The sequence below is a fragment of the Sciurus vulgaris genome, assembly GCF_902686455.1.
Source record: "Sciurus vulgaris genome assembly, chromosome: 5".
In the NCBI taxonomy this organism is placed as follows: domain Eukaryota; kingdom Metazoa; phylum Chordata; class Mammalia; order Rodentia; family Sciuridae; genus Sciurus; species Sciurus vulgaris.
In genome coordinates this window covers 89,615,527-89,643,287 of record NC_136465.1, presented here as the reverse complement: position 1 = coordinate 89,643,287, position 27,761 = coordinate 89,615,527, and the positions used below count along the sequence as shown (strand labels likewise).

General features: G+C 33.4%; 1 protein-coding gene across 3 annotated transcripts; it reads right to left on the bottom strand.

Annotated features, from left to right (window-relative positions):
- Positions 1 to 391: 391 nt before the first annotated feature.
- Positions 392 to 26,101, bottom strand: PYROXD1 (pyridine nucleotide-disulphide oxidoreductase domain 1). Of its 3 annotated transcripts, none has more exons than XM_079141507.1 (12): positions 25,400 to 26,101; positions 23,341 to 23,421; positions 16,980 to 17,099; positions 13,914 to 14,042; positions 11,680 to 11,753; positions 8,500 to 8,660; positions 7,723 to 7,823; positions 6,641 to 6,776; positions 5,706 to 5,818; positions 4,990 to 5,112; positions 1,514 to 1,651; positions 392 to 696 (listed from the first exon to the last, which is right to left on the bottom strand). In XM_079141507.1, exons 1-12 carry the CDS (start codon positions 25,424 to 25,426, stop codon positions 448 to 450), a joined length of 1,452 nt encoding a protein of 483 aa, XP_078997633.1. In that variant the 5' UTR covers positions 25,427 to 26,101; the 3' UTR covers positions 392 to 447. The 3 variants fall into 3 exon arrangements, with proteins under 3 accessions (XP_078997633.1, XP_078997632.1, XP_078997634.1); XM_079141506.1 differs by having other exon boundaries at positions 25,343 to 26,100; XM_079141508.1 differs by lacking the exon at positions 25,400 to 26,101 and adding an exon at positions 25,178 to 25,222.
- Between the last annotated feature and the right edge of the window lie 1,660 nt (positions 26,102 to 27,761).

The following is a 27,761-nucleotide window of genomic DNA, read 5'->3' as shown; positions in this document are numbered from 1 at the left end:
ATATTAGCAAATAAGTTAAAGCTATATCTCTATTTCAGGAATATAAAACTATAAGATTCCTTACACTACATCCCTCCTTTGACATTTTACAGTCAAAAATGGATCTAGTCTATTAGGATACATTTTGGCTAAATAGAGAACAACTTAGTTAAATTTGCTCCAAAGCTAAATCACAAATAAAATGTTTAAGTTCAAAACATAAAAATGCATTAAGATTTCTTACATAACAAGTGGTCAATTTTGTGTTAAAAAATATATCTGTAAATAAATTATCTGAACTGATTTCATCCTTAGAATTGTATTTAATACTTCTCCCACTAACATCATTATCACTTCTATATTTTTAAGTTCAATGTGGCCATCATTAGATTACTGCAGTCATTCATTTTACTGATTTCCAGTTTTCCTCACTTGGACCTTTATGTGGTTCTTGAAGAAATTCCCATTTTAGTCAAAATAATCTTCTATATCAATATTTGGATCTAGAAGATCTTCTCCATATGATGAAAGATCCATTTGATTTAGAATTAAATTTTCAAATGTTTCCTCTAAATCAGTTTCACCAATTAAGACAGCTCCCATCATTCGCCCATTTTGCATGACGACTTTGATGTATTCTTGTCCTTTGGTACACCTCAGCATTAATTCATGATCTGAACCTAAGCCCTGGGCATTGTATTTTCCCAACAATACAACCTGTATATGAGGATAAAAAATTTTCTTGTGAGTACCCAAGCAGGAAATATAAAATTATGCAGTTATTCTGGGTCAAGCTAGGATAGCCAGCAGAAAAACTATTCAACAAAATTTTAGTGCAAAATGTCACTGTGGTGGGTCCTAAAGAAAACATTCTAATGCCATGCATTTATTCTACATATAACACTGCCACACAATCTGTACTAATATTGAAAGTATCAGTAAATATAGTAATGTTTAGTATTTTTAACATTAAAAGTATCTAGAGAATATAAATGGATGTACTTTACAATTTACATGAACATTAAAAACATCTAGTAAATACATACATAATATGTGAACTACATTTGACTGGAGTCATTGTTTAAAGATTGAAAAAAGAACTGAGAGCTTTCATGGACAAATTATTTAATCTCTCTGAGCCTTATGAAGGTATTTTTTCCTTATGTATAAATTAGGAAGGAAAAAACCTGCTTCAGAGTGATGCAAAGAGAACTAAAAGACATAGGAAAGCAACTGGTTCATTATTGAGTACGCTATACACTGCAAGATGAATCTCAAAACTTAGAAATGTACAACAGGGAACAAATCTGGAGAGTTTTTTTTTCCTCCTTAACTATAAAACAGTATAGTAGTAGGGTAATAATTAAGATTAGGAATTAAAAGCAGCCAATTCCAGATACTAACTGGCAAGAAATGAGAAAGTGTCATTTTTATACAATGGTTGAAACGATGTAAATTTCTAAGAAAATGAGATATCAATCATATTTTTGTACTAGATTAACAGAAAAGGCACTGATTTCCTTAATCATCTTACCTTATAGTTAAAAAATTTTGTTACATGAGCAAACAGTTCAAAGCTGAAATCCATGTCAATAGTCTCTCCCAAACTAGCTGCAGCCATGCATTTTGCAGCATACCATCCCATCTGTCTGGCCTGGGTCCACAACCTCATCTGAGACAAAGAAAAAATGTCATACAGCATAATTTTTTATTAGCATTTGTTGAAAAATGTTATCATTTTAACCTTCTGTATTCCTTTAAAGAGGGCACAGGGGCTGGGGAAATAGCTCAGTTGGTAGAGCACTCGCCTTGCAAGCACAAGGCCCTGGGTTCAATGCCCAGCACCGCAAAAAGAAAGGGGGGGGGGGCAATTTTTCAGATCAGTTGGTTCTAGTTGGTTCATCTTTCTTACTGAAGCAGTTACTTTTGTACACTAATTAAACTGACCTTGGTATTTGTTAATTCTATTAATTTACTGCCTCAAAAATTAAGGTACTGGTAAACAGAAGACAGAAATGAGTGGTAGGAACATGAAGTTAAAGGGATAAATCTATAGATCAGGGCCATGTGCTGGCTTGCCACATGCTTTGTTTTAAAAATCAACTGACCTGAAGATATTCTAGCCCTGCTCTGGCTTAAGTCCACAGGGTATATTACATTCCTCAGCAAACAACCTGTTATCTGTGGAGCTGTTCTTTCAAGACTCTAGATTGTAAGAATCTTCACTGCTGATAAGAAAACAAGTTACCCTGAAGGGGGTACTTTGATGACCCTCATATAGACCAAAAATTCCAAGAGTCAGGAAGACAGGATAATTAAAAGCAAGCGCAGTGACAATAAAATCTGTAAAAAACCAAGTTTCAATTAGAGCCATTCACCACAAGCCAAGATGACCAAGGGTTGCCATTCGATCTTTAGCTTATCATTATAATAGTAAATTTCCTGCCCTGTCCCATAGGTTTTGCTTGGTTACCTGTGGGGTAAGACCATGCATGGTAGGGATTTAAAAATTTGATGTAATCCTACAGTCTGTCAAAAGTTGAGAGGTGGCCCTGGACAAGACTCTAGAAATTTCCCTAAGACCCCCCAAAAAACTGGGGAAAACAGGAGTGCCACATTTCTCTCTTTGGGATGATCCACCCTCTTCCTTGAAGGTCTTTCCCTTCTCCTCTAATAAACTTTGCTACATATACTTCCACTACATTTGTGTCTTGCTACATTTTCTTCTGCAAGAATATAAGAGCTGAGAGACACAACGTGACCCCTGGCCTATTACCAGTAACAATATGACACAATTATATGCATATTTTAATAGAATTTCTACTATATATTATGAAAATATTTCAGGCTACACTGAGAATAAAAATTTTAACCAACCAGTCCCCTCCTCAAAGTTTGTCTTCAGCATTAACAGAGATGCCAATCACTGAAAAATTTGTTCCATTTCCAGTAACCTTTAGGTTAAGGCATCAGATGGCTAAAAGCCTACTGTACAATTAATCTCTATGTTCACCCAGATACAGATATATGTCAGCTGGTGCCAGCCCTAAGGTATCATATCAGATTTCAACAGTTGATTCCGGAAAGTCATTCAATGTTTTCTCCATGGTAGTACTAATTTCCCCTCTATTGTATTTTTTTATATTTCTATAAAGTTTTGGAATTCCTTGGTATAACAGAAGAACACTGGCCTTAGGAGTAATAAGAGATGTGAATACCACTCTTCTACACATTTATTTAACTTTTCTGAGCTTTAATTTCTTCATCTGAAGCACCACTACCTACTACATGGCTGTCCTCTAGGCAGAACAGGTTGGCCTATAATAAGCAATTTGTTTCCTTCTACTCCTCCGTATGTGCCTATGTACCTAATTCTGACTTTTTGTGTGCAAAAATAATATAATAGAGACATGAACTCTGAACATTTCTACAAGTGAATTAAAAAAAAATCTTTGTAAACAAGGTAAGTCTAATGAAATAAAAGGGTAGAATATTGCAAGAAAGCTGAGTGAACTGAGGACAGTAATAGCTAGACAATGGCTAAGAGAAGTGGCCTGCACTATCACTTTGCTGGACTATTACCTACTGTATTCCAGCCTCAAACTTAACCTTAAGTTTGCATCTTGGGTTATGTAAAATTAATATTTTATGCTTGTGCAAATTAAGAAATAGAATCTATTAGATTTACTCAAAACGAGATGGCTGTTAACTTTTGAATATTTTCCTTATATAAAATTATGACCTATATTAAATAAGTAATTCATCCTAGTGGACTTAAATGTTTGTAAAAAAAAATCCCAAAGACTCATAATTAAAATTTGTGACAGTTATATCACAAAAGTGACAAAGGATGATAGAGAAAACTGAAAAGAAGCTAGTCTGAGGCATGCTGAAAACAAGCAGACTGACAGTACTGATGTCTCTGCTCTACATGAAACAAAAAGATGATATTGCCTCTTAAAATACATTGAGCTCTCCCACTACATTATACCCCATCATTAATCTGAATAATAGCTCCAGCCCAGAACTGGTCTTTTTAAGAAAGGTTCTTTTATCTGTAACACCTTCCTTATCTCTATCCCTTCTAATATAACCTCACTATGGGGATTGCTTTTGATTATTTTCTTCCTCTACCATTTTTGTTTTCCCATGAGAAAGAGGGAGGCTAGGATGTGAGGGAAGGAGGAAGTATAGATCCAGGTGGGAGTTGTTGGGTGGAGGAAAGCAATTCACTACAGGAAAATTCATCAATAATGATTACCACAAGGACAGAATAGGAGGAATAGGAGGCTTTATGTGATCTATGATCTGAGTTGTTTTCATTCTTTAATTTAAAGCTAAGCTATAATATGGTTGTGACAAGCTACATGTAGTGTTAAATTTAATTAAAAGTAAATAAAACTAAAAAGTCAGTTCCTCAGTCATATCAGCTATGCTTAAAGTACTCAAGTGACACGTGCTGCTAGTGGCTGTCTGGCTAGACAATACAGAATCATAGCACATTTCCATCACAGAAAGTGCTATTGGACAGACTGATAAGCAAATGAAAATGAAAAAGGAGCCCACAATGTCTTTTGAATTAAAAAATATCCCAGCCTGAGCGTTAAAGTTAGAAAGACCTGGATTCCAAGCCTGACTCTGGCTCACTCTGCTGATATTCTCAACTTTATACCTTCTCAGTGGAGGTCCCAGGAGTGAATGGAGATGGGAACATCCACTACACTGAACTGTGTGAGGCTTGATGTAGAATAAAGTGGTGAAGCAACAGGTGTTCAATAAAACTATGGAAAAGGAAAAAAGAAAGAAAAAAAGAAAATAGATATCCCAGTCTACTACTATATATACCTTATCAAAAAGGGGAAAATCTAGTTCGATTTTTTAACATCTGTGATAACTTCCTACTTAAAGTAGAAAGGTTGGAAAACTAGAAAGCTGGATTTGTTGATAGCAACTGATTTATTTTCAAATGCATTATCTGACAAAAACAAATGACCATATATGCTAGCTTACCTGCTGCCAGACTGGGCTAGGTTGCCAAGATGCAGTGCAGATGTCACCTGCAGCATAGATATCAGGAAGGGATGTGCACATATGGTCATTCACTTTCAGGCCACCATCTTCTCCTAGTTCAAACTAAACAATGTTCCTTATAAGCAATAAGTGTTGAGAAAAATGAACTTTTTCATTCTAAAGTAAAAGACCAAATCAAAATTTTACACCTTTATATGCTGATATTTAGTAAGAGAAAAACATCTGCAAAATTTAAATACCTAAGCGGAACTTCCAGAGATCAAATTCCTTCTAAAACAGACTTAGAAAATTCTCAGAATTTCAACATCAAAAATATCCAATAACCATATGACTACCCCACCCATAATTATAGGAACATTCCTGTTTTTATAAGCTTTTGCTGAAAAGCAATAAATACATAATTTTAAAAAGTCAATAAAATTCACTTTTGAGATTCATAGGAGGTATCAGTCTTTTACCAACCTTTACATAAATTGAATAGTATGTCCCTTGATAACATTATGCTGGGATGTTAACTGCTTAAGTATTTTAAATAATAAAGAACACTGTAAATCAAAGTATGGATATAAACCACTGTTTTTGGTCATCTTAAGTTATACATTAATACTAAAACAAATTTTCATGCTTGAGAAGAACTCTTCGTAAAAAGTTAATACTTTAAAAAAATTACAATTGAACAAAAAATTTCAACTTACATTGTTACCACTGAGAAAAGGTTCTATATTTGGTGTAACTCCTGTAGCACTGACAATGAAGTCACAGCCATATATCTTTTCATTAGTCAATTCCACATACACAGGCCACAGCTCTTAAAAAAACAAAAAAGAATTATTCTTAAATATAATCACCAGCAATATTCATAGCATTACATGAATATAATATCTAGAAATGAAGATAGAAGAAAATGGAGGGAAATGAGTTTAGAACAACACACGAATAATTATTATAAGGTACTTTTGCTAGCACAATCATCATCTCTTTTTGGGTGCAATTCCAAAAACATGGCATTCTACATGTATTCCTTCAAAGTTGGACATATAAATTTTAACAAAGTGAATTTAAACTGATAATCACTTTCTAAATTATTTCCTTGAAAGTCTTCATAAATATTTTATACTCAACTAGCTTACTATTCAGTGTTTTTCTTCATAGTACATAGTCCAAATCTAACATTCCCTTTTTCTATGGAAGAACTCAGATTTTGGAGCAGGAGAATTATATAATTATTGGCTATATTTCTTCAAATAATGCACATAAGTGTAGAAAAGTAGTTTTCGTGGGAGTGTGGAATAGGACATAGAAAATCTACATCCTATTCCTCAATACAAAAATTTCCAATCTGATTGGGGGAAGTCACTACTTCTAAGAACTTTAAGGTTTTTTGTTTATACTGTGTTTTGTTTTCATCTGCAAGATACTCATTGAGCTGTGATAGTTCAAACACTAAGCACTATGTACAATTTAAACTCTTATATAAATTATTGGACATTTTAAAGAATAGTGAAATGAAGTGACAATGTTATTCAAACATGGCTTTATTTTTACTTAAATTTTATATGGAAATCTGAAATTTTAAAATATAACAAATGCAAGATTGTATTCCTTTAAAATAAGTGGTTATATATTTTACCTTTATCAGTTTTAAATGATTCATTATGATGGTCTTTTGGAAAAGTCCAGGACTTTTTCTTCAGAATTCTAAATTCTTCCTGAAGGTAGATTTTCTTTACTTCACACATACTTTCAATGTGAATTTTACGAGCAAACTAGAAGTGAAAAAAAAAAAAAAAATCAGTCCCCGTAATACTTTAAGAAAATAACTTGTGTTATAAATTCTTAGACATGAATCACTTTGGGTGCCCCCAAATAAATCTCAGTTTCTGGGCATAAGAGAAAAGAGCAGAAATGCATTCAGTACTTTAAAGAAATCTAGCATTTGCACTGGAAAATAGAATGGAGGGGATGCTTTTCAATCTCAGCCTCACTGATAATTACACATGTACATTTTAAAAATTACAATGATTAACAGACTATAAAAACTTCTTCAGAAATATTCCAGAACCTAGCACTTTACCAGTCCTACGTAAATAGTAGATATTCAGTAAATGTTTACTGAACAATACTACTGGGTTTAAAAAATAATTGAAGGATCTGAGAATGCAGAAAGAAATGATTTTGTATAATCCCCATCCTCCAAATTTGATACACCATGTAGCCCTCCAACTTATCCAAAGCTGAAAAACAATGATTTAAATAAATCAGAGTTATGGACTGTATGCATGCTTCTTTTAAAATATGACAGATTTTTAACAACTGTTAAACATTTAAAATCTCTAATGAATAAAAGCAAGTAATCTGCTTATCCAATTAGGATATTAAGTGTGTGTATCTAACAAACTTTGTAAACGTACTACAAGTATCTGAAGTGATCTTAAAGAAAAGATTAAAAGAGGACAGATGTATTCAATGTAGTCTGGGTGTGGAGATCTCTATCCCTGCAGAGTTAAGAAGAAGGCTAAGAGACAGTTTTAGATAAATTTCATATTCACCTATCTTTGGTGGGCATCTAGGCCAAGTGGCTTTGAAGTCCTTTCCTAACACTGTGAATTTTTTTAAAGTAAAGTGACCCAGCAATTCTTTGGCTATCTTTAACAAATGGTTCAAGAATCTAACATTGCATTTAGACTTGTTTAACCAGTGTGTGACACATACCTCTTTTGTTCCTTTAAGACTCAAGCCTTCATGCCAATCTGGTCCCAAGGCACTGCCTACATTATCAGCTCTACCTTTGGTTCTTGCTTCTTTTCTCATTCCTGATAAAATGAACTCAGATGATATACAAATTGCCAGGCAGAAAATTATTCCTGTGTTCTCAAACTTTTAAGCAATGTATGAGTCTCATATGTATGTATATAACATATATAAGATTAAACTAAGTTATTTGCATTAATCATTTTATTCATTTTAATATTTTATGGTTTATAGCTATAAAATGGATAATCCTTCAATTAAGCATTGTGTATAAATACACTTGATGTATTTTTTTTGACATTATGTACCTGGATAATTTGGAAGATAAGAAAATTAGTTATCAAATTTTCAAATTTCATCAACTTTTACGAGTTCCCAAACTTACAAAATTTGTTTTGAATTTTATAAGTTAAAAATTTTCTTAAAAGCTATTAAACAACAATGACAACAACTGCGAAGTTTGTACTCATGGTATTTTTTACCCAATTACCTTGGGTATTACCCTGTAGCATCTGTTTGCAAAAATGCAAAATGGGTTGGTTTATTTAATTCATTTTAAATTTCTCAGTTGTTGTGTGTATATGTTTTAGAAAAACTGAAAACTTCACATAAATGTATGGAAATAAATATCCATAATATTATGTACCAAATATATTTTGCTAAAATTTTATAGCCCTTTTGTGTATAGTTAAAAAAATAGTTCCGTATGAGAATTAATGAATTAGATGCTATACATACCTTCAGTTGTATATCTAGTTCTTTTATGTGCAATTTTAGTCTCTGGTTTTTCAGAAATGAGTTTGGAAGTCAAAAATTCTGCTGCTCCTACATCAAAGAAAGTATTCCCAATAGCTTTATCTTTAATGGCCCAAATAACTTCACAGCTTTCAATTTCATACCTGAAAGGAATATTAAGGTTACTTGGAATAATTTCAAAGGTCTTAGGAGAAATCTCTGTACCTGCAAATAACAATTATCTTGTAAAGCCAAAGTAAAGAACATATTTTCAGACAAATTTGGAAAGACTGATTATAAAGAGTGATATAATACACTTTAAGGATAATAAAAGTAGAATAAATAGTTGGGCATGGTGGTACACTCTTGAAATCCCAGTGACTTAGGAAACTGAGATAGGAGAATTGCAAATTCGAGACTAGCCTCAGCAATTTAGTAATGCCCTAAGCAACTCAGCAAGACCTTGTCTCAAAATAAAAATTAAAAGGGCAAGAGATGTTAGCTCAATGGTAAAGTGCCCCTGAGTTCAATCCTCAAAGCAAAACAAAACAAAAAGAATACTAAATACATGTATTCACATTGCTGATAGTTTCCTTTGCTGAGAGAAAGCTTTTTAGTTTGAATCTATCCCAGTTATTGATTCTTGCTTTTACTTCTTGTGCTATGGGAGTCATGTTAAGGAAGTCTAATCCTAAGCCGACATGTTGAAGACTTGGACCTACTTTTTCTTCTATAAGATGCAGGGTCTCTAGTCTGATTCCAAGGTCCTTGATCCATTTTGAGTTGAGTTTTGTGTAAGGTGAGAGATCGGGGTTTATTTTCATTCTGCTGCATATGATTTCCAGTTTTCCCAGCACCATTTGTTGAAGAGGCTATCTTTTCTCCATTGCATATTTTTGGCCTCTTTGTCTAGTATGAGAAAGTTGTATTTATTTGGGTTTGTGTCCGTGTCCTCTATTCTGTACCATTGATCTACTTATTTTGGTACCAATACCATGCCATTTTTGTTACTATTGCTTTGTAGTATAGTTGAAGTTCTGGTATTGCAATACCTCCTGTTTCACTCTTCTTCAAGAAAAATTTTATTACAATGAATATCATTTCAGAGTGCTCAAGTTATTATGTGACTGTCCTCCAGGGTTCCAGATGTACACAAGGCTTTGTCCATCTGGTTATAGTGCAATCAATAATGGATGGATGGTAAATAGCTACAGTATTGGGAATAGTGACTTCTTTGGTAACATTTTTAATGATATAACAATTGCCATCTTTATTTCATGACTGATATAATGTGACACAGGTTATGTGACTTTTCAAGACTAATGGATAAACATGTATTAGAAAAAACAAGATTTAGTATATCATACTCCAGATCACATGCTATTCATGTCTTTTGACATACAGGAAAGAAGCCCTTTGCTTCATCCAATGTTCCTTTATTTTTCCTGCTCTCCAATGACAACATTTAGTCACTAAATTTCAAATTACCGGGAGAGCATTCTATTTTATGCTGCTCAGGTCAGACAGCATTGCTCGTCAGCAGAAAATAGAAAATTCACATTTGATAATTTTGTATTTCAATTAACATAAAGTCAGTTATCATGAAATGCTTTCCTTTTTATAAATTAGAAATTTATAATTTTCATATCTTAAAGTAATACAGCAGTATAAAAACATCAGTGTAGTTTAATACACTTATAATTGACTGGCAGGCCACAGTTATTTTAAGTAACCACCACAAATAACTCTTGTATTTGCTCTTTCTCAGCCTTTAATTTTCTTCCCCTAACCTGAACTGTGGTTCATCAAGAAACACAAGCTTAAAGGTATCACACACAGGTGAACTACTTTTATTTTTAAAACCACTCAAATAACAGACAATAGCGTGGTATCACAGTTTGGTAAAATTATGAAAAAGTGTTTGAAAAGCAAAGAATTAATCTGTATTTGGAAAGAAGAAACAGATAAGGGGATAGTGATGTGGAGCACAGAATCTATTAAAGAGTAGAAAGGGTTTGTGTATGTTATTTTTCCCCATGAGAGACAAAGAACTAATCATTCAGTGGATTCAAATGCAATAGCAATATCTGTGACCATTAAGCTGTCAAAGCTTATCGTTGTATAAAATTATAAGTTTTATCCATGTTTATAACAGTCTTCAATCTTCAATATAAAGAAAATGAGAAAAGATTAAATGTTGGAAACTATAAACATTTTGGAACTTAAGAAAGCTTTTAAATGTAAATTATAATAATTACTACATTATGTGATACTTTTGGTGACAGCTGATGGAAATTATCTCACATGTACAAACAATTTGAAGCCCCTCCTACAACACATCTGTGCCTCTCCCCTCTTGGTTCACATTTTGGTTATGACTCTAAAATTTTCTCTGCATTTCTCTATACAATGACACAAACTTCCTAATCATAATAATGATTGCTACCTCTAGTTATACTTAAGCAATTTCAGAACTCTTACAGGCTTCCAATGGGATTGACCATCCTAAAACGGGAAAAAACTAGTCTTAAGAGTTGTAATGGATGCATAAGCAAAGACAGGGTCTGGCATATTCCTCATTTTTATTCAAGTTTATCCTCCCTGTGGTTTGACCCAACTTTCTGGCCTAAAAAAGATCTAGACTATGCAGGTTAGCCACCTACTGAAAGACAAAATCACAAGGAAAGTGAACCAGTATTCTGCAAGTCACAAAAGGCTATTTCTCAGTGTTTTCTTAACTTGAAATATCATATTAAATGTTACATATTAATTAATGTGTTCCTATTTTCCAAATTAAAAAAAAATAAGAGTTGGAAGTACCACATATTTTAAAATAGTAGCTGCTACTACTACTATTGGGTTTCACGGGCCAGACAGGTAACATAAATAAGTGAAGCAGGATGGGTATAAGCAATAAAAAGTGGTAGAGGCTATGAAATTTCTACAGGTATATACATGTAAATTATTTTTATACACAGTACATAGTTATAAAGCACATTCATGGGTTAAAACTTCCCAGCCACCAGTGTGTGAGCCCTTCAGACCAAGCATTCCCAAATCTTTCATGTTTTGTGAGGAAACACTGAAAAACAATTATGTTTATCTTTGATTTTCAGGATATGTCTTCTGCCAATAATCATATGAACCCCAGAGCAATTCTTAAATATTTAAAAACATACTTACACTAACTCGAGTGCAATGCCACCGTTCCCTATGATCATTATTCTTTTAGCTTTAGTAAGCTGTTTCTGAAATTCCTATAGTAAAAAGAAAATAATGAGACAGTGTTTTGAAATAGTGGACAATACCTGAAGCAAGAGGCTTCACTGATAATATTCTAAAAATTAAGTGTTTTACCAAATTTATAAAGGAATAATAAAATAAATCTCACTTGCCCATACTACTGGAATATACCCCCTCAATTATAACAACATTCCCCTTTGTTTCATCCCAAGCTGCCTTTGTAGCAAGGCCTATCCTGATTTTCCTTGCCTTTTACATCATTGTATGTGAAGTACTTCAGAATTTCAGCAAGAGGTACTATTTAGGTTACCACATTCCCAACTATTTGACCAAATCAATTTTTTTTTTCTTTTCACTCAGCCATCAGTGGACCTGTTTTCTTAAGAGTCTCTCAACACTTAAAATTTTCAGGAATGAGAAGCACAGCAGCGTAGTGGTTAAGAGAACAGGCTCTAGAGTCACTGGCTTTAGCAGTTCCTAAATGGATAACCTGGCACAAAATGCTTAACCACTGTGTTTCAGGTTTCTCAACTCCAAATGGAAATAAGTGACTATATCCCTTAATGTTTCTGAAGGATTATATGCTATGACATGATAAAGCTGTAAGGAGTAGCGGACACGTAATAATATGGAACATTTATTGAAAAAACGTTTTTACCATTGTAAGAGAACTACTTGCCACCACCCTGCCCCTTCCAAAAAAAGAGACTATGTTAAGCTTGGAGAAGTCAGTGGCCATTCTTCTGGCACTTTCAAAAGTACGAACTTGCCTTATTGCTTCGAAATGACATCTAAGCAAAAAAAAAAAAAAAAAAAAAAAAATTCTCTTCCTATTATGTAACTTACCATTGTTATTAAATTGGCCCCCAAACTTATAGGGTTCACTAAAATGATTTATAAAAAATTTACCAGAAAAAGAAACTGAAGCAAATTTTAGTTTGTCCTTCACTGAGGATAGTGCAATTTAAGAAAGATCTATAAAGAGCACTAGACATAGAGATGAAAGGCATGAGTTTAAACTGTACCTCTGTTAAACATGAAGTCTTCTCCTGTTCTAAAGTAATAATTTCAGTGTTCTATTTGTAGTGGAATAATATGCAAAAAAAATGTTAAGTATTGTACTGAATTTAGAAAGGAACAACAAAATAAATCTCACTTTCCCACTCTGCCAGGTTGTACCCTCCTAATATTATAAATTGTTTCACTTTATCTTTCATCCCAATCTGCCTTTGCAGCAAGGCCTTTCCTGAGTATCAAGATTATCATGAGAATTCAATGTATGTTGATGTGTGCTGTTCAGTGTATATGATGTATGTATGTATGTTCATGCATGTTGAAGGCCTACCTAAAACAGCTACAAGCTCATATTCTGATGGTATGAACCTAAACTATTTATGAGGGGATTATTTATGAGATAATCTGTTTTCCCTAGATTCCTAATTAAGAATGGACTGAAAGAAAAGAGCAATTTTAATGAACATAAAATATTATATAAATGCAATATCATCACCTCCTTGGACAGAATAGTAGCAATAGTCTTGGGATTAACAAAGTACTGGCATGAAACCAGGAAGAGCTTCTTGGTAATAAGAAATAAATTACCAACAGAAGTGTATAATACTGTACATAAAAACATTTCACCTTCTTGGATGGTTCATCCTTGTTCTAGGGAATAGAAATAAACCAACCAAGCCATAAAACCTGTTTGAGTTCCATGATTCCATCATGATTTCATACCAAAGATTTTATGAGTATTAATTTATTTTCTGAGCAATAAGATCACAAATTTAAGATATGCAATTCTTTTTGGAAAAAGACTGTTACATTAAGTTGCAAATCACATATTCCCAAACTGGAGTAATAGGTATGTAATATAACATTCAGCACAGGCACTATATCTACATTATGCTATAGCCAAACATAATAGCTTGAACTATTTTAAATAGCTTTAGCTTGAACTAAAACACCAGATAAATTATCAACCAAAAACAAACTAAAGTTGGTAATAATTAAAACATTTAATAACTCTGGTTTATGAGCTATGGAATAGAAACCTTCCTTCTGTCCTCATAAGTTTAAAATTTAACAATATCAATGGAACACTTTAGTTCAGATGTTGAAAAGTCTAAGGAAACTTCAAGTTCTCTTCTCATGACCCAACCTTAGAATATTACCTGAGCACTATCTGTATCACGAATTCCTAATACATAAGGATTTCCTTCACATATCAACTTTGGTTTAGCTCCAGCACACAGACAGAGTTTCTTGTACACATGCTGACTGCCATCTTCTGTGAATATGCACTGTAAACACACACAGCAAGAAAGGAAGAAGGAAAACATACATGGGTACAATTTCACTTTAAATTAAAATTTTAATAAGACAAAAGCAAAAAAATAATAATGTGACTGCCTCTTAGTAGGTGGCCCTCAATACTTAGTTCCAGCAATTACCAAACTAAGCATGAGACTATATTCTCTAATTAAGTGATTTCTAATCAGTTTAGGGTCATAAACCATTTTGAAGATCTGATGAAAACCATTCTCTTGCCTCTGGAATAAAAAAGTATATGCACACAAAGTTCTGCAATAAAATTCCAGGGAAACTTTCAAGGTTTGGAAAGGTAGGTTGACCTCAGATTAAAAACTAAACTTGATAAAGAATTGTTAAAACTGAGCATCATATACCTGGAATAAACCATGATGAAAATTCTTTTTTTTTTTGTGGTGCTGGGAATCAAACCCATGGCCTTGTGTTTGTAAGGCAAGCACTTTACTGACTGAGCTATCTCCCCGGTCCTGAAAATTCTTGATCTCAGTGGAAGTTACTGTAAGATAGTGATTATAATCATATCACACCTTAATATCTGATATGGGTTCAGGGAAGTAGTGTGTGGTTGAAGAGGTTATAATGTGTCTTTTTAATCTAAAAATACTAGATGTACTAAAAGAAGTATTTCTTAAATACCAATAACAACTTTATTAGCAAACTAAATTCTTTGAGGGGTTAAATTTTAAAACATGTGAAAAACACGTATTAAAACATGTTTAACCTTTAATTTTGCATGCACTGGTGTTGAAGTTATTTATATTAATTTTAAATAATATCAATGAGTCTAAAAATACATAACAGAGATCTACTGTTTTTGTTCCTTAATACTGAATGAAAATCTACTTATAGGTAGATTAGAAAACAGATATAAGTACATGTTGTTGTGAGAGATACTTGACTTTGGAGGTTTACCTTTGTGCTATGCATTTAATTCATAAAACTTAGCAAATCATATCCAAGTATTTATTACCCATGGAGATATTTATTACCCAATTTAACTCTTCATTTTCATAAAAACACATAAAACCATAATCCAACTAAGCATATGCCACACAGATATATTATACAAATCTTCCTTCAGATAATTTGGTTAGAGTTTTATCTGACAGAAACAGAAATTATACTGGCAGGCTGAGACAGGAGGACCCCAAATTCAAGGCCAGTCTCAGAAACTTAGCAAGGTCCTAAGCAATTTGATGAGACCCTATCACAAAAGAAAAAATTAAAAAAATTGTATTTTATTATATTATAGCCACTGACCAAACTTGAAAAATAATTCACATTTCGTTACTATAAAAACAAGCAGCACAAACACAAAAACTTTTTCATTAGCTACTGCTAAAGTTTTGGAAGTAGACATGAAAACAAAACACTATTTCTAATTCACTAAAGAATGTACAGGTTGTTGAATAAGAGAATGCAGATATGTATCACAGGTATCATATTTTTCAGATGGTAGTGGGAGGCACTAATACATAAATTCTCATTTCTGAGAATCCATTCAATTTGCAAAATAACTTGACATAGATATTATTTGGAATATGTACTACCATTAAATGTATTAGAAACCTACTTCAGGTAAGTTTTAATTTTAGAATTCAAATTTTTTTCTCATAAAACTCAGTATTTTCCTAACTTTCTTTATATGAAATTATTTTCATTTCACTCATAATTTAGAGTTGCCTTACAGAAATAGCTATAAACCCCATTTACTATTTACCTGAAGTTCATCTGAGGATATTTTAAATCATCTGACAACATCCTTTCTTGAGACTGTCCTACTCTTTCTCATGTGCAAGGGGTTACTGAGTCCTGATGAGCATATAGAAGTACCTCTTAAATTTGGGACATATTTTCTAACTACCTGGTCCCTGTCTTAACTCAGGACTTACATTGTTTTGAATGACTGCAACTGTGCATTATTATGGTTGTTGACCACCAGTACTTGCTCCACCTTCATTCATCTTGGACATTATCATCAGCTATATCTTACTAAAAATTATTTTAAAATCTTCTTTTACAATTTTGACTGAATATAAAATAACCATGACATAAAAAGCTCTTCACAATCTTATTTACTAATTCCTCCAGTCTTGATTGTCAGTCTCCTTTATTTACTCATATCCCAAGCTCCTTAACATTCACACTATTATCTCCTTTTTCCTTCTTTTGGCTCTTTGAACATGCAATTTATTCTTCCTGGAATGCCCTTTTCCACCTGAAAAACTCTTAATTCACCCATCCTTTAAAACTGAGCTTACTCTGTGAAATTTTCCTAAATAACTAATATCAGAGCTGTGACAGTATTTTTATGATTGTCTTTTACGTGTTCATATCATTATATAGTAGGTATGTCTATACTCCCGATGATACTTACAGCTTAGAGGAATAATTCAGGTACCTTGAATTATTCCTATTGCATTCCAGTATCTAATGCAATACTTTAAAACATTTTATAAACATTAATGAAATTTGGAATGTGGAAACTGAAATGACACCAAACCAAACTAATTGTATAATTACAAAAAAATCTTCGAAAGTGTTACTTTTCTTTCTTTTTAAATTTAATTTTTGCAGTACATGAGATCAAACTCCTGGGTGCTTTATCACTGGACTACATTGCCAGCTCTTTTTACTTTTTATTTTGAGACAGAGTCTCACTAAGTTTCCCAGGTTGGCCTTGAACTTGTAATTGTCCTGCCTTAGCTTCCTGAGTAGCTGGGATTACAGGTGTGTGTCACCACACCTGACCAAAGAGTAAATTTTTTAATAATGGAAATAAATGCCTCTGAACTTTACATTTTAGGGACTTAAATGGTGGTGTGATGGAAGTGGGATAAAAAGAAGAGTGACAGAAACCTCACCAAGATTTAACACTAGAAAAATAACTTTAAATGAAAGTATCTTACATGTTCTTCACTCTTCAGTTGCTTTACTCCAGATTCTAAAACCTTAATGTTGGGAAAGCGATTTTCTAACATGGTACTTGGTTGTTCTTCAACATCAAATTCTTCCAATATTTTAGAAACCTTTTTTAGATTGAAAGATAAAAAGAAAAAAAGGTATATTTTAAAAAGATGTTTTCAAGAATATTAATAAAATACTTCATTTTTTTTAAAATACACAATTACTTCATGTTCTTAAAACAAGAAAGTTGGCCAACTGCAATGTTATGGTTTGGATCTTATATGTCTCCCAAAGGCCCACATGCTAAAAATTTGGTCCCAACCTGTGGCATTACTGGGAGGTGGTGGAACCTTTAGAAGCCTAGTGGAAGGAAGTCAGATAACTTGAAGGGCATATACTGAGACTCTAGCCCCTCTTCTGTCTTTACTTTTCAGCTTCCATAAGGTGAATTGCTATGCCCCACCATGGTTTTCCACCATGATGTTCTAGTTAACCACAGACCTAGAAACAATGTAGCCATCTGGCCATAGATTAAGACATTTAAAACTGAGACAAAATAAATCTTTCTTCCTTTTAAGTTGATTACCTCAGGTATTTGTCACAGTGATGGAAAAGTGATTAATACACGCACTATAAACAGTGAAAAGAGAACTAGACTCTGCATTTTAAGACTTAAACGCAAATATCAGTTCTGACATGTCTAAGTGTTAGTTTCTTGGCCTATAAAAAGACAGCTAACACTATTTACTTTTCCATAGTTTAAGTCAACACCTTATCTATTTCTTTATTCTTCTAGTTTTTTAATTCTAATTACCAGCTAACCTTATTGTGACATACTCTTTGGACTCTTCTTTCCTGTTCTTGAAGATCATCAACACTCTCTTGAACTCACTTTCTTTCCTATCCAGTTAAGATTCCAGAGTGGATCATCATTTGTCCCAATCCTTTACTTCTTTGCTATTTTATTCTTAACCATTAATTACCCTGAAAATCCACCATAAATTAAATTCCCTAGTTTTTTTGATTCTTACCCAGTTTGCTATGCAAGGACAACACAACCCTGCAGATTGGAATTTGACCTCAGCTGCTCTTTAAACAATGCCTGGAAATCCTCCACTATATGGCTCATGTAGTTCTTATACTTTTTGTTCTCAAGACCCCTTTATAAACTTACAAATTATTGAGGACCTCAAAGAATTTTTGTTTGTATAAATTATACATATCAATATTTTCCATGTTAGAAATTAAAGCTGAGAAAATATCTAAGTATTTAATTTGTGTAAAAGTAAGCATAATACATCCAAAACATGTTAAACTGATATATTTTTAAATGAAAAATAACCATTTTCCAAAACAAAACAAAACAGATTGAGAAGAACAGCACTGTTTAACATTTTTTGCAATTCTCTTTAGTGTCTGGCTTCCATTCTGCTTCTGCATTCAAAATGCTGACTACATTCTTCCTCTAACTCAGACTGTTTTAATAAATTGCCAGAGTTCAAACCAGAGTTGACATAGTGAAGATACTTAGGCTTCCTACCTATATATTGCATTTTCAGATAACATATTCTTTTATGATGTTACACAAAAATAGCAAGTGATGGTTTTTTAATGATGAGTTGAAATGTAGAATTTGAAATCATCATATTATTTTTCATACTGTTTTTATGAAATCCACTGGCCTAGCCTGCATATTGAATGGATCTTGTAACATCATGCATTGGTAATTTGAACAAATTAGTTCAATTATATCATGTCATTAGAAAAAAATCATGTAATCACAAAAGATGGCTGAAAGAAAGGAAGAAGATCCAGAAAACAAGCAATAAGTCCTTACCTTTCAATATTTACCCTGAATGTAAAATAGGTTAAATTCTCAAAAAAAAAAAAAAAAATTGAGTGGCTTTAGTTTAAACAAAGATCCAAATATATGCTGCCTACAAGAGACTCACTTCATCTTTAAGGACACATACAGATTTAAAGTGAAAGGATGAAAAAAGATATTTCATGCAAATGGCAAGCGAGAGATAGGGGTAGCTATACTTAGATCAAATAAACTTTAAGTCAAAAACCATAAAACAAGACAAAAGTAATTATTTAATGATAAAGAGGTCAATTCATCAGGCTATAACAACATTGTACATGTGTGTGTATGTGTGTGTATGTGTGTGTATATCCCTAACTGGAACACCTAAATATAGAAAGCAAATATAGTTGGGTCTCTATATCTACAGGTTCCACATATGTGGGTTCAACTAAGTATAGACAGAAAATATTTTTTAAAACTCTGTAATGTACACACACAGATATTTTTCTTGTCATTATTCCTGAAGAAATACAACATAACAACCATTTACATTGTTATTAGGTATTATAAGTAATCTAGAGATGATGTAAAGTACATAGAGGGATATACACAGGTTATATGAAACTATTACACCATTTTATTATACAAGGGACTTCAGCACCCATGGAAGATTCCAGCACCATTCCACTGCAGATTCTGAGGGCTGAAGGTATTAGTAGGCCTGAAGAGAGAGACAGCAATATAAAAATAACAAGTGCCTTCAACATCAACCTTTCACAGTGGGCAAATAGATCACTTAGATAGAAAGTCAATAATACTAGATGTGAACTACACTTTGCATCAAATGGACCTAACTGACATATACAGAACATACCCAACAGCAACAGAATACACATTCTTCTCAAATGCATGCAGAACATTCTACACAATAGATCAAAAGACAGCTACAAAATAGGAGACTAAAATTATATCACACATCTTTTCCAACTATTACAGTATGAAACTAAAAATCAATAACAAGGAATTTTGAAAAATAAGACAGCATGCTCTCTTAAAGAAACAAAAGGTCAGAGAAACAATTTAAAGAAAAATTTCAAAATATCTTGGGACAAAAGAAAATGGAAACATGACATCAAATTTTACAGGATACAGCAAAAGCATTCTTAAGAGCAAGTTAACAGCAATAAATACCTACATCTAAAGAGAAAATTCCCCAACAGATCATTTAATATAATGCCCTAGGGAAAGAGAAAAACAAGAACAAACTAAGCCCAAAGTTAGGAGGTGGAAGGAAATAATAAGGATCAGAGCAGAAAGAAAAAAAGTAAAAGGAAGAAGAAAAAGTAAAAAAAAAAAAAAAAAAAAAAAACAGACTAGGAAAATAATGGAAGAGATCAGCAAAACTAAGAGTTGGCTTTTAATTTTAAAACATATGCAGAATTGACAAACCTTTAGATAGACTAAAACGGGAGAGAAGGCTCAAATAAAAAACAAAATAAAATAGGAGGCATTATAACTGATACCATACAAATATAGAGGATTGTTAAGATCCTATTAGGAATAATTGACCCACCAACAAACTGGACAACCTAGGAGTAGATAAATATTTTTAGACACATACAACCTACCAAGAAAACTCAGGAAGAAATAGAAAATCAGAACAGAGCAATGAGTAAGGAGATTGAATCAGTAAAAAAATCTGCCATCAAAGAAAGTACAGGTGACCTGATGGTTTTTTTTTTTTTTTTTTTGCTGAATTCTCCCAGACATTTAAAGAATTAAAAAAAAAAAAAAAAAAAAAAAAATGTGTCTCCAACTCTTCCAAAAACTTGGACAGAAAACTTCCAACCTCATATTGCAAGATCAGCATTATCCAATATGAAAGCCAGACAAGGACAGTTAAAAGAAAAGAAAATCACAGGCCAATATCCCTGATGCACATCAATAGAAAAATCCTCAGGAAAACCTGAGCAAATAAAATTCAACAATACATTAAAAATATTCTTCACTATTATGAAATTAAATTTATTCTTGGGAAGTAAGAATGTTTTAACATATACTAATCAATAAGTGTGATATAACACATTAACAGAATGAAGAACAAAATCCATATGATTATATCAAGAGATACAAAGTCATTTGAAAAAATTTAACATCCTTTGATGATGAAAACTATCAACAAATTAGGTACAGAAAGAATTTACTTCTTCACAAGGCACACCATATGTGACAAGCCCACAACTGATGTCATACTCAATGGTGAAAGATGAGAAGCAAGACAAGAATACCCACTCTGTTTCAATTCAATGTGGTACTATTAGTCCTAGCCACAAAAATTAGGCAAGACAAATAAAAGGCATCTAAACTTGGAAAGAAGATGCTAAATTGTCTGTCTACAGATGAAATTATCTTACAGAGCACCTTCATATTCATTGAAATTGCAATACATGAAAATCAACATGTAGAAATAGTGTAATAGTACTGTTTCTATACACTAACAATAAACTATCTGAAAAGGAATCAAGAAAACAATCCCATAATAACTTCAAAATTTAAAACCTTAATAATAAACTTAACAAAGTCAAAGAAATATATAAACTAAAAACCATAAAATTGATGAAAGAAACTGAAAAAAACCTTACATTAAAAAAATATTTTATGCTCGTGGATTGGCAGAATTAGTGTTGTTAAAATGTCCATACTACCCAAAGCAATCTACAAATTCAACAATCCCTACCAAAATTTGATTGACGTTTTTACAGAAATAGAAACACAATCCTAAAATTCATACAGGACAAGAAAAGACCCAAAATAGCTAGAGGAATCTTGAGAAAGAAAGAACAAAACTGGAGTCATCAAACTATCTGATTTGAAGGTATATTATAAAAGTACAGTAATCAAAATAGCATCATACTAGTATAAAAATAGATACATAGATCAATAGAACACAACAGCCCAGAAATAAATCCACACATACATGGGTTAACTGATTTTCAACAAATATGCTAAGAACACAAAATGGGGAAAGGACAATAAATGCTATTTTCAATAAATGCTATTGGGCAAACTGGACATGCCCATCAGGAAATGAAATTGTACCCTCATTTCACACCATACACAAAAACCAACTCAAAATAGATCAAAGCCTTTACAGTAAAGCTAGAAACTATAAAACTAACAGAAGAAATCATAGGGGGAAATCTCCATGATATAGTCTGGGGAAGGAATTTTTGGGTATGATCCCAAAGCATAGGCAAAAAAAAAAAAAAAAAAAAAAATACAAATAAACAAATGGAATTGATTCAAACTAAAAAGTTTCTGCACAGAGAAGAAAACAACAGGATGAAGAGAGAATCTACACAGTGGCAAAATATATGCAAACCATGTATGTGATAAGGTATTAACAAAATATATCAAGAAACCAAATAATGGTAAGAAAACTAATAACCTGATTAAAAAATGGTAAAAGGATCTGAACAGATATTTCTCCAAAGACATAAAAACAGCTAACATCTATAAAAAGTTACTAAATATCAATAATCTTAGGAAATGAAAATCAAAACCAAAATGAGATTATCATCTCACACCTGTTAGGATGGCTACTATCCAAAAGAACAAGTAATGGTGAGGATATGGAGAAAAGGAAATCCTGGTACAATTCTGGTAGGAATATAAATTAGTATAGCCTTACAGAAAACAATAAGGCTCTTCAAAAAATTAAAAAACAGAAGTGACATATGATATAGCAATCCACTACTATCTTCAAAAGAAATGAAATGAGCACCTCATAGTGATACTGTCCTATGTTTACTGCAGCATTATTCATGACAGTCAAAGTATGGAAGTAACCTAAGTGTTCATCAATGGATAAGGAGATACAGGCAATGTGATACGTATGCAATGAAATACTATTCAGCTTTTAAAAAGGAAGAAATCCTGTCTTGTGACAACATAAATAAACCTGGAAGATGTTATGCTGAGTGAAATAAGTCAGGCATAGAAAGCCATACCATATGATCTCACTTATACATGGAAAGTAAAACTGTGTTTACTAAAGACTGGGAAGTAGAGTCAGTATGGTGATCTTGATCAAAGAAACAAAACTTCAGTTAGGAAGAATAATTTCAAGAGATCTATTGCATATCCTGATGAGTAAAATTAATAATCATATATCGCACATTTGGAATTTACTAAAGATAGATTTTAACTGTTCTCATCACAAAAAAATGATAGTTTGACTTAGTCGTTCCACACTGTATATACATATATTAAAACATCATGGTGGTGGCTGGGGTTGTGGCTCAGTGAGAGAGTGATTGCCAAGCATGTTTGAGGCACTGGGTTCATTTCTCAGCACTGCATACAAATGAAAATAAAGGTTCATTGGCAACTAAAAAAAAAAAAAAATTTTTTTTAAATCATGGTGTACACTATAAATATAAGTACAATTATTACTCATCAATTTAGAAAAAGAAAAACCAATTAATTCTAACTGCTAGACATATTACTGCAATTTTTTTCAAATTAATACTAAAAAAGTTATACAAATTTCTTACCTGCTTGAAATTTGTAACTGCTTTAATAACAGGAGAAGCTGTTACCAGGAGAATATCTTCTGATGGAAAGTTAATCGCCAACTTATTTTTAGAAAGAGAGAAAAATATTATAAATAATTTTAGGTCTTGCTATAAAAATGATATGTGGGGGGGTGGGATAATACAGTTTTAATAATGTTATTAACCAATGAAATTAAAAACTCAATTATTCCTCATCTAAAGGTTTTTGTTTTTTGGGTCCTGTTCATATTTATAAGGCAGTAAGTAAGGAATGTTAAACCTTATATTGATAAAATGAGTAGCATTTACATTAAACATTAACAAAGACGTCTTGAGCAAGAAAACATAAAGAAGTATCCTTTAAACTAGTTTGTATACAAGTATCCTTTAAACTAGTTTGTATAAAGCTATACAGATGCCAAGAAACGTAATTAACAGTTAAATTAACTCCCATTTAAAATATTTCATTCATCTTCAATGGGAAAAAATTAAGCTATCAATATTACTTAGCATCTTTCTCAAGTGCTTTGGAACTTCTATTTCCCCCTTTTGATCAGTTTATATTCTAAGACAGAATCATTTTAACATTGGCTTTAACAAAATTTAGACTTAACTTGCTATTGTTTAATTATTTTCCTTTAGCTATAAGCTCTCTTCCTCACTTTGAACTTGAAACCATTTATTTCAAGGTCTATTTCCTCAATTCCACCAACCTATATAATCTGGCTTCTATACCCAGAATGCCATTTAAACTGAGCATGTTCAAATCACCTATACACCCTTACACCCTTAAAATCTAAGCGATCTGTAGTCTCTCCTTATTTGAAGTTTCTATAGTATTGACAATATTAAGACTCTCTCCAACTTTCTTTCATGTGTATATTCTGTAATTTATCTCCTCTTTCTCTTTCCATTGCTACATCGGGTACTTAGAGCTTCTTTATACTACTGGGGAAAAAAACCAAACAAACCAAAAAACAGTACTAATCAGTTGCCACTGCCCAAAATACATTATAACTAAATCAACCTTCAAGATTTTTCCTTTGATCACTTTACTCCACTCCTCAACATCACTTAACTACCCGTAAATTCTCTCTAAATTCTCAGCATGATTTATAAGACTCTTCATGATCTGGTCTTTGCCAAACTTCAATCTCTTCAATCTGCTTCAATATCTGGCCAATACCCCAAAGCATCTTGTGCATTAAGCTTTGCTGCTTCCAGATGGTGTCCAGCTTTTCCACAGCAGAATATACTGCTGCCTCCGTTTGGAATATCATCTTCTGGTGAACTTTCACTCATTCTTTGATACTGAGCTAAAAAGACATCTTTGAAAAAAAATATACCTCTTCTTTAATTCACTACCTATCAACTCCACAAGCATTCCTAACAGTTGACACGATCAAGTGATTTTCAGTGATTTCTTTGCTTCGTCAAAATAACCCTTTTCGAAATACACACAGGTATATAAATATATATGGTCCAGTATTCATTATAATCAGAAAAGAATTCCCTAGCTGCATTCAACCCCTGCTGGTTGTTTTACCAAACATTACTAGAGATGAAATATTTTCTACTTTGGAAATTCAAGCTATAGGGTATTTATATAAGGGTTTCTTTATCCATTAGTTACCATGTACTAAGGAGTTGGCACCTATCTGACAATTAAATGCAACTAAGACAACTTAAAATCTGGGCTGAAATTTTCTGTCCAAATACAAAGCCCTCTTGTCCCGGTATTATGAAGAGCCAGAACCTGGTTCAGCCAGGTTTGTTTTCTCTACTAATAATTTGCTTCCCACTCACCCCTGCCCCTGAGACTACGCTTGCGAAGTACCGAAAATTTTTGTGGGAGTCACTACGCGGTATCTTAACGTCTGGGAACCCAGAAGACCCCGGGGTAAAGGGCGTGACGAAAACAAGACTCGGAAGAACGACCAGGGAGGGGTCACAAGAGAGGGGGGTCGAAGAAAAGGCGGAGCCTTCCGCGCACCCGCCGCACCTGCTCCGCACAAGTGACGCCCGCGATGCCGCCGCCCACCACCACGAACTTCCCAGCCTTCAAGGGAGGGCGCGCTTGCTCCATGTCCTTGGACTCCCAGGGGCTTCCTGAATGTGGCGAGGAAATTCACATTTCCGGAGAGGAAGCAGCCGTGGGCACTCACTTCCGGCCCCTGATCCGGAGACTGACCTACGGGTGCCCAGGAGCTCAAACTTACTATTCGTGCGTATCTGCCGCGGCTCGCGCTTTGGAAGCTGCGAGGTGTCATGTAGTTTCCTGAGCTTTGCGTTGCTTTTACTACTCCTGAATGTAGTTTTTCCACAAAAGTTCGATAAAGAGAAGATTCTAGGAAGAAAGAAGAAGATGGGTTTCTGTCGCCGAAAGATGAATTGCTCAGAAGTTCTTATTCTTTTCTGCAAGAACTGATACAGGCTCCATTTTAAACTCTTAGTGATAAAAGGAGTCTTCGCGAATCAGCTTGCTAGCCCACAGCACACATTTGTAGATGAGGAAACTAAAGCTTTTGAGGAAACCACTTGGGTGTCACCCATCACCTAACAACTGAAGATTTTTTTGTGGAAGCACAAACATTCTTCATGACAAGGCAATGCATTACTTTTGAATTGTTCTCTAAGAAGTTAGCATTTCCATTTTCAGTTTTGAGCGCAGTTGAAAATTCCAGTAATATATAGTGTTGCTTGTCATCTCGTCCAAAATGAACATTTCTTTCAGGTTCCCAATAAATAGTAGAATGTGTGAGTGCCGAAGGTAACAATGTCTTAATTTTACCATTAACACCACTTTTGTGGTGTTCATTTGGTTTGAGAAATGGTTATTATTTTTAACTACTTTTACCATACAGTATTTACTTTATTCACTACTATTTCAGTTACCTTTGTAGTCTTGTGTAATAGTTCCATAGAAGTTATATTGTATTATTAAGTTATATAGTATTATTTCTCAAATGACTGTCAAACCGATGCCCTTTTAATTCTTTAAACTCTGAGAAGTGCCGTTTTGTATATCATGAAAACCTACTGTCTATAATTACAGATATTTACTGATATCCATAATAGTTACTGTGCTTCAGTTTACTAAGTTAAATAGCAGTTCAAGATGTGATTCCAGTTTCTATTTCTAGTTTAAGCAAAGCATTTTAAAAAGGAAATAGTACTTTAAGTTCATTTACATTGAGTTTCACTTCTCCAGCTTATTTTCACATGAGACCCTGTGTTCCCTTTAGATTGAACTATATTTGCATCTCCCGAGATCAGCAATTTTCTTTCTTCAGGAAGAGTTTGCACATACACTTTTCTCAACTTCTTTCCCCTAGTTAATTCCTTATGGACTTTTGGTTTCATGCCATCACTTCCCCTAAGTAGCTTTATTTAATATCCTCAAGACTGAACTAGGTGTCCTCTGTATTCCAATAGCACTTTGTCATCTCCTCATTTAGACTTCCACTTTACCTACTACCAACCCATTACCACCATAAAATCCTTAATCTAGGAATCATTACTTTCTCCCTTTATACCCCCAATGTTTAGTTAGTAGTAGGTGTTGAACTAACCTGCTGAATCAATTAGGAAGTGGATGGAGCATGAGACAGCCCTGAAGTCCTCCTAAAGACTTTTAAATTCATTATCTGGAGATGAGATTCTCCTGTATGTTATAGCTTTCCCCCTTTTTATGGAGATCAGAGACTGGAATCCAAGCTCCTAGAAGAAATGGAGGGAGATAGGTAAAGTCAGGAAGAAAGCAAAGCAGTAGGAAGCTCTTCCCTCAAAGGCCAAGGGAAGGTGTTCCCATACTCTCCTTTCCCCTTCCCATTTTGATGACTGGCCTTCATCAAAAAGTATAGTGACAAAATATGCCTCCCACATTGGCCTTAACTTTTAGAAATTTCTTTTACAAGCCTTCAGGGAAGAGCATTAAGAAAATGCTCACAGGGCGTCTCACCTTAGTGTTCCTTTTATTATAAAGGCAGGTTGGATGTGGAATGGTTTAAAAGTGAGATTTATGTAGCTTTGAAACATGGAATCCTCAGGGAAGGTAGCAACAGAGGTCTTTGAGGGTTAGGGTAAGGGGTGAATAAAGAGAAAACTGGATTCCAGGAAATATGAGAGGCTTAGTACTAAGAGGCAGCAGAGGAGCAGAAAAGATGAAACATCAGCTCTCTTTTAACTCAGGCTGGAAGCTTAGGATTGAAGGGCACACCAAATTGGTGACTATTTCTGAGGAGTCAAAGTGTGTTGCCAGATATTATGGTGTATAATTAGTGGTAGAAAATAACAGTGGAAAGAGGAAAATATTAGATAGGGAAAAAAAAAACCAACAGTAAGACCTGAGGAAAGGGAGTAAAAAGGAAAGCCACGCATTGATGGCTTTCTCAGTGTATTCCCTCCCATGACCGAACAGT